The sequence below is a fragment of the Stegastes partitus genome, unplaced genomic scaffold, assembly GCF_000690725.1.
Source record: "Stegastes partitus isolate 25-593 unplaced genomic scaffold, Stegastes_partitus-1.0.2 Scaffold1404, whole genome shotgun sequence".
NCBI lineage: Eukaryota > Metazoa > Chordata > Actinopteri > Pomacentridae > Stegastes > Stegastes partitus.
The window spans coordinates 143973-156671 of NW_007579135.1; the positions used below are offsets into that span (position 1 = coordinate 143973).

General features: G+C 42.3%; 1 protein-coding gene across 3 annotated transcripts in view; it reads right to left on the reverse strand.

Moving 5' to 3' along the window:
* Nucleotides 1-1199: 1199 nt before the first annotated feature.
* cacng7a (calcium channel, voltage-dependent, gamma subunit 7a) overlaps nucleotides 1200-12699 on the reverse strand; it is a 29159-nt gene continuing 17659 nt past the window's right edge. Inside the window, exons 4-6 of one of the 3 annotated variants that reach the window (XM_008299347.1) lie at nucleotides 6144-6289; nucleotides 1505-1721; nucleotides 1200-1267 (exon numbers count right to left, since the gene is read on the reverse strand). In XM_008299347.1, the coding sequence (XP_008297569.1) occupies nucleotides 1200-1267; nucleotides 1505-1721; nucleotides 6144-6289 (431 nt within the window). Of the gene's footprint in view, nucleotides 1722-6143; nucleotides 6290-12699 lie in introns of all 3 variants that reach the window. The other 2 variants (XM_008299346.1, XM_008299345.1) reach the window with 2 other exon arrangements.

A 12699-nucleotide genomic window follows, 5' to 3' on the forward strand; every position in this document is an offset into this window, starting at 1 on the left:
AGCTTTAAAATAAAAATGCATTATTTTATTTTTAGCTTATCTAACTTATAACTTTAATGCTTTTTTCTGTGCAAAAATTAAACACACAAATATATTAAATTAAATAACTACCTGCAAAGGGACACTGTTTCCTTGAGGTAATACAGCACACTTCTGATAGGAGGTTTTGTGGCCTTTTACTATTTCTTCAAACTTGCATTGCAAAATAATTTTCCGCGACGTCCGCCTTTGTAAAGCTGAGTTTGTCATATATCTTACGTATCTGCAGCCATGTTAAGGCTCCTAGAAATAGGTTTTGTCACAATAAAGTTCCCAGTTGGAAAACAAAGGTGCTAACCTTTTTGGCTAGCAACTAAAAAACGCTGATCCTGCTCGTTTTGCTGAGTAAATTAAGACCCAATATACATCTGTGCACCAAAAGTCAATATTTCTGTGATAATTTAGTGCACAAGTGTACTCTCAGCAGTTCAAGTGGAGTCAAACAGAAAAAAAAGAGTTCACTTTCACAGTTTTCTCATTGTTTTCGAAAGTAATCAACATATAATGAAGAAACCTTCCCAACCATGTTCATGAAATTAGAAACAGATGTTTAAATAAATGGAAATTGGGTATTTTTTCCCCCCCTCCACAAAAAAGCAGGTATCTTAGTTACATCCTTGTTTAATGAAGGGGTGATATGTTTGTAAGATACATTGCTCGTTTTGTTCTTTTCGTGAATGGACAGCCTCTCGGAGACGGTTCAGCTCCACACGCTGCTCCACACTGCTGCCTGTGTATCACGGCCCCGATGATGAATGTACCCGTCAGAAACCCCACAAACGTCTCGTTGCTACTAATCATCATATCCCTCCCTCCTCCCCTCCCATGTTCCCTCCCAGCGTGTTAAAAGTTTTGTTAAGTGTCTGTCTCCATCTCGGGCTCGGCATCAGCAGTGAGTCATCCCTCTGCCCACCTGCCTCCCCCCCCCTCTTTCCTTTTCCTCCTCCCTACTCGTTTTTTTTTTTGTTTGATCTCCTTAAACCTCCTTCCTTCAGTGACTCTGCCGCAACCCTCCTCCCACACACTTCGAGGGAACAGGATTTGTGTTTGTATGTGTGTTTTGTCGTGTGGTGTGTGTCAGAGCTGTAACAGAGCCAATCTAACCCCCCCACCCCCCCATCCCCAGTTGTGTTTTCCCTCCCGCTGCCTGCTGATGTAGCCTAGCATGGCGAGGCGCTCATTCGCATATGTGTGTGGTAGCGAGGAGGAGGCACAGCAGAGGGCGGCGCTGCCATCGGGAGGGACTGAGGAGGGGGCCCGCTCGGGTGAGGGTGGGGCTGATGGTGGCCGTGGGAGTGAGAGGCCCTGGGCAGGGTGGAGGTGGCGCCTGGGTGAAGTGGGTGCGGATAGGAGGAGGAGGTGGAGGAGGAGGAGGCCGGCTGGAGCTGGTAGCTGGCGGCCGATGAAGGCCCGGAGGATGATGGAGTCGCCTGGGAGCTGCTGCCCCCTTTGGGTGGTGGCTGTGGGGGCGGAGTCTGGTTGAGCTGGATGGAGATGTCCGAGGAGACTTCGGAGGCGCTGCGACCCCGCTGTGGCGGAGGCCAGGAGTCCGGGTGGAGGAACTGGCCACTGTAGTCGCTGCAGTCAGACATGCGGGGACGGTAGAGTGCAGGGTGAGGCCGGTAAAGCTCCTCCTCAGCATAACGCTTCATGAAGAGGTAGACGGACATCACTCCTGCTCCCTGGATGGAGACAAGGACACAATGTCACACCTCTTTCTGTTTTGTAAATTCCTCCACTGGAGAGGTTAAATTTGTGGTTTCAATAGGTTTTCTTTGTTGGTGAGCATGATACCATAGCTGAAACTAATTGTGGTGCTGATCAGGGTCCTTTTTTTAATCTAAAAAAATCCCCCCCAAAACAAAAATCTACTGCACTAAGTGTATTAATTTTTCTGCAACTAGTAGTTGGACTCATATAGTCTAGGACAGGGGTCGGCAATCCGCGGTTCCGGAGACGCATGCGGCTCTTTCATCCCTCTGCTGTGGCTCCTTGTGGCTTTGGAAAATAAATAACGAGTATTTTAATTTAAATGAATTTTATATTACTTCATTAGTTTTTAAAATGTAATTCTAAATTTGAAAATTTTTATGAACTTGTAACATTAAAATATTATTTGATTTTTTTGTCGCTCAAAATATGCGTCACAACCACCGATGTGCGACACCCGCCAGCACATGCAGGCTTTCACGTTAAATGTGGTGACTTTCCAAAACCTCTTGGTGACTTTTTTTTTGTCGAACGCGACTCACGACAACTCTAACAACTCTCTCTGGTGTTATTGGAGACTTTTCTGGTGTTTTGGAGACTCTGATGTGAAAACACATATCATTCTGCAGTTACTGTTCTCAGCCAGCAGCGGTGCTACCCTGAGCTCCTCCCGTCCCAACCACAGGCGATCAGGAGTCTGGTCAGCAGTCCCAACTGCAGTCAGCAGGACAACCAGACGTCATTTTTACTTTGCTGCATGTGAATAATTAAAGATGGGCTTTTTATTTCATATATACAAAGAGGATTCAAATAGACATTGACTATTTTATTTCAAAATAACCGTCAACCCAGTGTCTTTTTTTTTTTTTTGGAGTTCAAAATGTTTTTGTTGCATGCAGAAATGAAATTTTGTTGTCTCTGTAACAGTTCATTAATTTCATAAACACATTATAGTTTTTTTTTTTTTTGTTATACATAGTGTAAAGGTGAAAACGATATATGCAGTGTTATCTTTATTTTAGATGTCAAAAGGGTTTTGTGGCTCCTGGTGTTTTCTTTTCCGTTGGAAACAGGTCCGAATGGCTCTTTGAGTGTTTAAGGTGGCCGACCCCGATCGAGGATGTGTGTAAAAGCCTGCCAATGGGCGCTTATTTCACGTGGTTTTGTCCTTCCCCTCCGTTATGTGCAAGTTTTTAATATTTTTTGCAAGCAGCTCTGCTAGTTTTTTTTAATTTTAGTTTAATTTTTTATGGATTATCCATTTAATCACAGTGCTCATCTCCCAGCATGTAAATGTTCCACCGAATCAATTCCATCCTTCACTATTTTGAGTGAACGCCTCAACCGCATCTTTTGCTTAGCCCTGCCCATAACAACTTTGATTTGTTTAAAGAAATACAAACAAGCCAGAGTGCCCCCCTTCTACTGCACTTCTACTTAACACCGATGAGGTAAGAAGAGTTTCAGTTATGTTATGTTGCTCCACGTATTTTACACTACTGCAGAGTACTACCATAGACTATATAAAAGATGGACGTAGCAACTGGCCCTGAAAAATGAAGCCAACCCGGAAGTGTCAAAAACCTGCAATATCACTACGTCCGCTCATTGCTGGCTCCAAAAAGCCCTGGCTCCCATAGACTTGAATTGGAAAAGAAGTGATCACAGATCATGAAATACCGCTTTCCTACAGCTCGGGATTTTTTTCTTATTAGTTTTCATAGTCAAATCCAGAGATCAGTTGGCCAATCTGAAAATAAATCAATACTGAATTTTCAAAAAATCGCCAAAATTTTGCGGAGCAAGGGGCGTGGCTGGCTTGATTGACACTCTGCAACGATGCAGAAGAAGCGAGCAGAAGGCAGTAAATGTGGGCGGGCCAAGAGGTCCTGCCTCTCAATCCGTCTGACCAATCACTGCTCCGATGGTCCCGCCCCCCCGACGATTTTTGCGTCACTGGCTCCAAAAATCCAAGATGTCAACCAGGAAGTAGCAAAACCCTGGCTTCATTTTCTCAGTTCAGAAACCAGCGGGTGACGTCACGGTAGCTACGTCCATCTTTTCTACAGTCTATGAGTACTACTCAGCTTGTGAGAAAGTTGTGTAATATTGCCTACTAGGAATTTTCTGTAATATTGTGTCACATACTGCAGCATTTATTTGAGCAAAAGAAGTCAACTATATTTAATAATTGTGTCTCATATCTGTGTGTAGTCAGTGGAGATGCATGTAACTTTTATGCATAAGACGTTGTGTATTCAGTATATTTCTCCAGCATTTTATTAAATCCTGTAGGCAATTCATGTACCGCAAAACATTTATTGTTCTTTATGCTCTTATACTTTATGGCAGGCTCCTCTAGCAGTAAACTGAACACATATTAATAAGGCAAACGGACAAATTTCCTTCACTGGGAAATTATCTTCTAAAGATATGTAAAATTATTCAAATTAAATGTATAGTTCAGCACGTACTGCCTACTGGCTACAATTTTGTTTCTAAATGGATGTTGTTTTTTTTAAACAGCTCTCATGATGCAGTTTTCCACAAACTGTCATGAAAGTAAAGTGGATTTGAGAAAAATAAATATATGCCGAGAATGTCTGCTAAAGAAAATGACATTTACGCAAAGAGAGAAAAGACTGTTTCCGTCCGTGGAAGCACAACATCTGCGCTGCCAGAGGGGATCAAACTGAACAAGCAAATTCTGAAATGGAAAAAGATTGATGAAACGCTGGAAACCAGCACCATCCTTCTCCTTAAACTGCCATCAGGAGGAGGGGGGGGAATGAAATAAATGCTGAATAATTTTGCAGAGAGTTGACAAAAAGGCCTGGTGCGCCTCGCTGGAATGAGCCATTATCAAAAAATGTATTCATGTTTTCACTCGGGCATCCGCTGAGCATTCGCGGCTCATTCGGTATTCATCTGCAACATCGTCACTACAACAACCCTGAAACGCGAATGCTGATGAACATGTTTGTGTGTGTACGACAGGAAAATGGTGCGCTTAGATGTGCTTTGCAACTCGGGCGCAGATTAGAAGAAGAGTGAGTGAGAAGAGGGAAGGAGCTGAGAGAGGACAAGGTAGTGAGAGAGGGAGGGAGAAGATGAAGAAAATGAGAGAACAGATTATTAGAGAGGCGTAGAAAATAGAAGACAAAAAAAAGGAACAAGAGGATATCAGGGTGTTGAAATGAAAAGAAGAGAGATAAAAAAAAAAAAACAGATGAGGAGAGAGAAGAGATAGGAGAAGGATAAGATAATGAAACATAAAAAAACAGGATTACAGACAGAGCATGAACGAAGAGGAGGAGAACAGAAAAATAGATGACAAAGCAACTTCATGGGGAGATAAGAGAAGAGATGGAAGGGTAAGAAAGTAGAGTGTAATTGAAAAAAAAAAATGAAGCATAGGCAGAAAAGAAAAAAATAAATCCATGAAAATGATGGTAAAATTATTACAGAGAATGAAGGAAGCAGAGGAGAAATGTGAAGAAAGAAAGGAGGACACAGGACAAGAGGAAAAATAAAAGAGGAGGAGGGCAAACAGGTTTACACAAAAAGATAAAGAAGAAATAACATGAAAAAAAGAGCTTGCAGAGTATAAGAGAGACGAGAAGAAATGCTACAAAACACGAGTGAGAGGAGGGATAAGGAAAACAAAACAGAAAAGACAAGAGAGAGACAAAGAGGAGATAAAAAAAAATGCATGGAAGGCAAGAGGAGATGAGATAAGAGAAGAAGAGGAGAGAGAAAGGGGAAGGGACAACAGAGGATTAAAGAACTGAAGATAAAAGTAGAGGACGGAGAGAGAGAAGGCTTGAATGAGGCAGAGGAGATGAGACAAGAAGGGGGAGAGAAGATGAGGAAGGAGAGAAACGAAGGATGAAGGAGGAGTAGCAGAGCAGCCTCCCTCCTCACAGCAAGAAATATTCTGATGCATATGAAGCTGTGCTGCGACAAGAGCTGCTGCCCTCAAGTATTCCAGCTATTAACATTTATGAATATTGATGCGGGCAGGATGACGGGCTCCTACGCACGCACTTTTTAAATGTGTGTTTAGCTAAAGGAGTCTGCTTTTCCGCAAGCCGAGAGAGAGAGAGAGAGTGTGTGTGTGTGCGTCTCTTTCGTCGTGTTTGTGCACATGCTGGAGTGTGTTTAGCTAAATAGCAGTTGGTGGACGTCCAAACCGGATTCCAAACAATCTGCGTGCATCTGTGCACATTAGGTCCTTTTAAATGTTAAGCATCAGTGCATGTTTGTGTCACTGTGAAATGCTCAGTGTGCGTTCAGTCGATGGCATCTACGGCGTTTGTGTACGTGCCGCATTGCTGCAAGTTACCGCAACCCTTTGTGCTCATGTGTGTTAGTGTGTATTGGGCCTTGATCACCTCTTTGAGAAGGAAGGACGAAGCGGCAAAAGCAAAGGACCAGCCGTAGTGGTAGTGGAAGAACTGCTCGGGCTCTCTGGGTCGGTTCATCACCTCGTCGTTAATGCTGGAGATGTACAAAACCAAACCCACCACCAGACTGAGACCTGCAGAAGCACAAAAACACACATACAGGCCGTCTCCATCATACTGTTATTATGACAAATTTTCATTCATTTATTCATTAATTTAACATTGGCTTTAACTCCAAGGTGTTGACGCCTCATTCACAATGGGGTCAAGTACAAAAATTAAAAGCACACAAATAAGAAACTAGCCATAAAAATATTAAAAGGCAAAGTTAGTGAGATAATTAAAACATTAATTAGACCATTTAAAATGTGAAAACAAATGAATCAACTAAAACAGGACCAGCTGGAATTAAAAATGAGATGAAATTAAAACGCTGAATTGCCCTAAAGCATAAAAATGAGTCAAGCTGTGGATTGTTCTGCAGGATATTCCAGGTTGCAGGTGCACAATGAGTAAAACTGGATTTTTAAAGCTTGGTAAAAGTAGCTGGCACCTGCAGTGTAGTCCAAACATTTGAGTGTGTTTGGTAGGGGTAAGACATTAAAAAGCAGCAGTAGAGTGAACAGTGAAAACAGTAAGACCCTATGTATGACCTATGACCTATAGGTTTTTATATGTAAATAAAACCCTGCGTGGTTCTGCCTTAGAGAAAGGAAGGGCTACCCATCGTAGCATACAGCTCACAGCAGTGAATGTCATAACTATCACCAGTAATGCAGGGTGATATACAGTATCCAAGGGCTTAAGAGTCAAAGCTGATGCATGCATGTATAAAATATCACCATTACCCTCGACTGCTTCAATAAGCCTTTTCCTACAATGCAGTAAGAAACATGATATATTCATATAAAAGAAACCAGTAACTCTGTCACTGCTTTGGTCACATGATAGTTCAAATCAAATCAGGTTTACTGTCATTTTGCTGTACATACTCAGTAGTACAGGCAAGATGAAAAGGCGTTTCTTCAGGATTATTCAAACAAAAGTTTTGCAGAATGCACGTCTGGGAGAAGACACTAAATGTTTGCTGTCGTTGTCTCCTGAAGGGGCTGCTGCGTCCATATGCACCGCCATTCGTTGAACATGGCGAACCTCTTCAGGTCCTGGTAGGTTTTCAGAGATACAAAGACACACACGATGGTGTGACAATGGTGAAGCTGCAGATGCTGGCCAGAGCTAGCTGTCTGTCTGTTCGTTCGGAATAATGTCGTCCCCTCCAGCTGTATGTCCATCTAGGATGTTGTCATTGGGCCATGTTTCTGTAAAAGCAAACACAGAGTAGTCTTTCCACTCTCTGCGGGTCTCTCTCAGCAAACGTATCTCGTCCAGCTTGTTGTCGAGGGGGCGGACATTGGAGAGTAGGAGCGACTGTCCTGCTGGTCTGGAGGGGTTAGCCTTTAGCATGAATCCCGGCTCTCTTCCTCCTCCTTTGTTTACATTCGTACTGTTAGAGCTTCCTTCTCTCTCGGGTAGCTGCGTAGTCTCCGATTGGACTACGTGTTGGTGTAGTATGTCCAAATCACAACCGAGCGCCACAATTCCAGCGCCATTCACTGTCCTGATGTTCAGCAAAGTCTCCCAGCCACAAGTTTTGCGGAATGAATGTCTGGGATAGACAAGACACTCAAAACGTTCATTTTCACTTTCTCCTGAAGTGGCCGCTGCGTCTATGCGTGTCGCCATCACCATGGTAACATGTTGTAAATTTAAAAGCCTGTTTCTCTATTCAAATTCCCAGATAATTGTGCCACTTGTAGACTGTACAAGATTGTCTCATTAAGTATGTTTAGCTCTGGTGAAGATCGGGAATTTAGTCCTATCTGCGTTAAGAAAAAGTTTATGCATACTGTACTGGACAACCTGTAACTCAGGCTTGAAGAGTTGAAGAGTTTTGACAGCTAAATGTACAGTAACTACATTACCGTACAAAACTGTGTCATCGGCATATAATGTGACATTACAACCAGATACGGAGGAGACAATGTCATCTGTATTAAATGGGAAGAGCATCGGCCCCGGGATTGAGCCTTGTGGGACACCTTTTGCGAAAACTTCTGATTTCCAGTCGCCAAACAGCACTGTCTGTCCACGACATCACCCTGAAACCATCTAAAGTTTTTTGTTGTTTTTTTTAAATGAAACACCAGTACTTTTTGCAAATAAATGAGTTGCCACATCATGACTTCTTTATAAAGTCAGTCTAACATTTGATTGTTTGCTCAGTTAAGTTGATTAATGTTTAGTAGTATAACAACAGTGGGTACATAGTCTTAGAAACAAGCAACAGGTAAGCATGTACACAAAGTTGCACTCAGCAAACTGTGCTACACTCCTGGTGGATCGGTGTAGATTGAGACAGATTGCAAATGTGCACAGTAACCGTACATATTTGAATAGCAAGGCATAGCAGCTGAAGAGGGGAAAAAAATGGGAGATTAGGAGATTCTGTTTGTTTTTTTTATCCCTCATAAATGTTTAACCAAGCTACAAACTACAAATAACTGGAAAACCAGGAGGTGCAAGGCTAATGTTGCATTTCCCTTGTTACCTTGTCATACTAATCTCGTCTGAGCGGGCCTTTAGTCTCTTTGTATTTGTGCGCTTCTTTTTTTTTTCCCCCTGTGTGCTTGTGTGTGTGTGTGCACGCTGTGTAGCTGGAATAGCTAATGATAGCGTGTCCTGGTTGTACTGTAAATAGGCTGAGAAAACCCCAACAACGGGCCGTGCTGCGGTGAAGAGATAAACAAGGACAGAGTCGCACACAAATGCACACACGGACATGCACTTCGTAACAGTATCAGAGACACATGAACACAATACACTAAAATACAAATCCTGCTGCATGCACGCAAACAAACACACTCACACATACAGTGAAGCCTCATTAGGAGTGTGTCAGTTCCTCCCCTGTTGACGAACCAACCACTGCAGCTGACCTGCAAAATCCTACAGCAGTGAGACACACCGCAAAGATGCCTCCCTTTAAAAAAATCACCTTGTTTCTCCCACAACATATCAGGGGTATCTCTATATAAAACACTGTGCTAAGTCATCAAATAAATATAGAAAAAGCCCACATTAAGTTAAAATGTGTTAAGCCAGATTTAGGCTTCTGCTTCGGGGTGCCGCAGAGGCTCCAAGGCTCTGCAGAACGGCTGTGCTCCTCCTTCAAAAGGCAACTTGCATGTCGAGGACGCTGAGATACAACATGGGGAGGCAGCGATTGTTTCTTTTTCACATATTAAAGACACTTCATTTGTCCCCATAAGGTTTGCGAAGATGTAGGACGCTGACGTTGAAGGCAAAATTAGTTACAGACATATTTGTCCGTCAGATCGCTTGGTGTGGCAACTGCAAAACAGGAGTAATCGTAGCAGGAGGGTCCTCAAGGAGGCAGGCGGGAGAGTTGTAGGACATAAATGATGGAACAAATCTATGAGCTAAGATGCTTCCAGGAATCCAAAGCCGATGAAGGACGGAACATCAAGCTGCTCTTGAGGCTTATAGTAATAATCTGTGGTGTTTTAATACGGACACATTTCTCTTTATCCCCATTAGATGATAGGTGAAAATAACACTGAGGGGATTCAGCAGATACGCATTAACAGAACACTTTAATATTTCTAAGAACAGAAAAGAACAAACTGCTTCCAGTCTTTCTGCGACATCATACTAGGAGCCAATTTTGGCTCAAAATAAGATGGTTTATTAATCTTTTTCTGTTTTTGTGCCATGAAAATATTATATTTAAGCATACTATGCTACTATTATATATATCAAAAATGCAGTGAATGTATCATGAGCAGCCAGTTTCATTAGCTCGAAGAAAAGGTGCGAATGAACAAATAAATGGCTTGTATGAGTAGCAACAATCAGAAAACCAGTAAATGAGAACATCACTACACAAATAAATAAAAATATGACATGACAAGACAAAAAAAAAAATGAATAGATTGAAAACTTTCATGACAATTCAGCTGCTCTATAATCTCAAAGCAATCTCTATTTTTGTGTTCAGCATAAATTCTTTTCATTACACTAACTATGGCAAAAAGTCAGACTGGTTTAATTTGGTTTAATTGCGGGGGAAAAGAGAGGTTGTAATTCCCTCTGTTGGCCATCAGATGGCAGCGTTGTGACTCAATGCTCATCTCAAACAGCCTCCTGGTCATGTTGTGTGTGTGGATCCCAAATGTGCATGAGAGAGCGCACACACATTCACAGGAGGAGATGGAGAAAAGCACCAGAGAGGCAGAACGAGAGGGAGAGAAATTACCGGAGGAAGGACAGACAGCAGGAAAAAGGGAGGAAACAGCTGGTCCTTGGTCACCATGCTGTAACCTCAGGGTGCTGATGGTGACTGATGGCCACTTTTCATGACCAAAATACACACACATGCTGACGAAGACAAACGTGGCATTTTTTTTTTTTCTCGGGTCATGTGACATCATTCAAAAAAAAAAAAAAAAAACCCACTGATCTCTGGGTTTTTTTGTTCGACGCCCCTGCTGTGTGTGAAATAACTGCAGCACTGCCTGTGAAAAACATCTTTTATAGTAAATGAACACAAAGTCCTGCGCGAGTGTTGTATTTTTTGATGTTTCTGAGGCGAAATTGGCAGCTATTGACAACTGATTTCTTGCCTATTTCTTTCTTTCTGCCAAACTGTTTTCAGACAGGGAACGGGTTTTCTTTTTTATTCTTCCCAAAACGTACCAAATGAGAAATACTAGCTGTTGAAATGACTTCTTCCTTAAGTGGGAGACAGATGTAAACAAATCTGTGCAAAGTTGTTGTGATTGTTTTTTTTTTTCAGCTAATTTTTTCTTGAAAAATAAATGAATAAAAAAATAACGCAGTCCAAAATTGCTTGTTTCTTTCTGTCCATTGTCCATGCATGTTGGTGGCATCACTGTCATTCACACATTTTAAAGAAATGTCGAAATACCACACATGTGACATGGTTTTTCAATTAGGAATACAATGTTTTCATGTGAAATACTTAAAAGTCTCATGCCTATATGTGAATTTTTCATGTTTATGCAATATTTAAACTTTGGAAAATAATCACAAAATCAATGAATATGTATGAGAAAGGCAAATGGACTGTACTTATTTTCTAAAACTCACATAATTAGATCCTCTGGGATTTTTAATGGCTTAAACTTGGCTATGCTACTGGAGATTTTTGTTTTTGGGTGTTTAGCCGCGCACATAAAATTGACTATTGCATGCACAGATTTGTATATCGTTTAGCTTTTTGTAGGTAAACACATGTGTGTATGTATTATGCATGAATGTGTTTTTCTTCATCATCTTGGCCTAGTGACATCCCTATGACATCATGTGTCTAGTCAGCAGACCACCATGCTAAGCTAGCATCTGTGAGGCAAAGCTCCCTCATGCAAAACAGGAAGGTGATGTCATCCTGTCTGCTCAGGGAAACAGAGAAAAACTAAAAATGTCCAAAAAAAAACCCCTTCCAACAACCACTCTATCAGCTGAGCATTCGACCCTGTGCGGGAGGTAGCTGACCAAGAACGTCACCCAGCGTCCTGCAGCGATACGAGGAGGTGATGTCACTCCTTTGGCTACAGTGATTCTCACTCCCGGCACGCAGCTCCGACACAAACGAGATACAATGCTCGGTGAAAGATATCACAGCCCCGGTCTTCCAGCAACCCGACAGAGAGGACTTTGCTTATTGATCGTGAGTAGCCACTGAAACAGGAAGATGGATTACAGTGACAAAGTTTGTTCTTTGCTCCGAGAAAGTTGTCTTTGTTGTCCTTTTCATTTAATTCAAAGCTCACTGGGGCCAACATCTCATGACTTATTTACACAGCTCTTAGCTCATAGAACGACAAGTGTGGTAAGCGTGAATTCATGCCAGTTACAGTGGTGACAAGGTAAGCAATAGTCTTAAGCAGTGTAAGGACCTGAACAAAAACCTCTCACAACACCGCTGCTGTACATTCACTTCTCATGCACAACACACAAACACTGTCAAACTGTTGTCATCTGGGGATGCAAAGCTCTCGACTTAGTCTGCCTTGTAGTGAAAAGGGCATTTTGCATAACATAGTCATAGGGGTCATAGGCGGCTTGGTGCCCACCCTCACTAGTCTCTTTCTTGCACAGTCACTCAGGTTTTTAAGGACAGCCTACTCGAGGCAGAACACATCCATCCATCCATCCATCCATCCATCCATTCATTATCTATACACCACTTAATCCTCACTAAGGTCGCAGAGGGCTGGAGTCTATCCCAGCTGACTTAGGGCAAAGGCCAAGGGACACCCTGGACAGGTCACCAGTCTATCACAGGCCTACACTTAGAGACAGACAACCAAGCACACTCACATTCACACCTACGGACAATTTAGAATCACCAATTAACCTCAGCATGTTCTTGGACTGTGTATGGATGTATGCGTAATGGATGGATGGACTTTAAAGAGGGTATGCAATTAGCTATTTTACA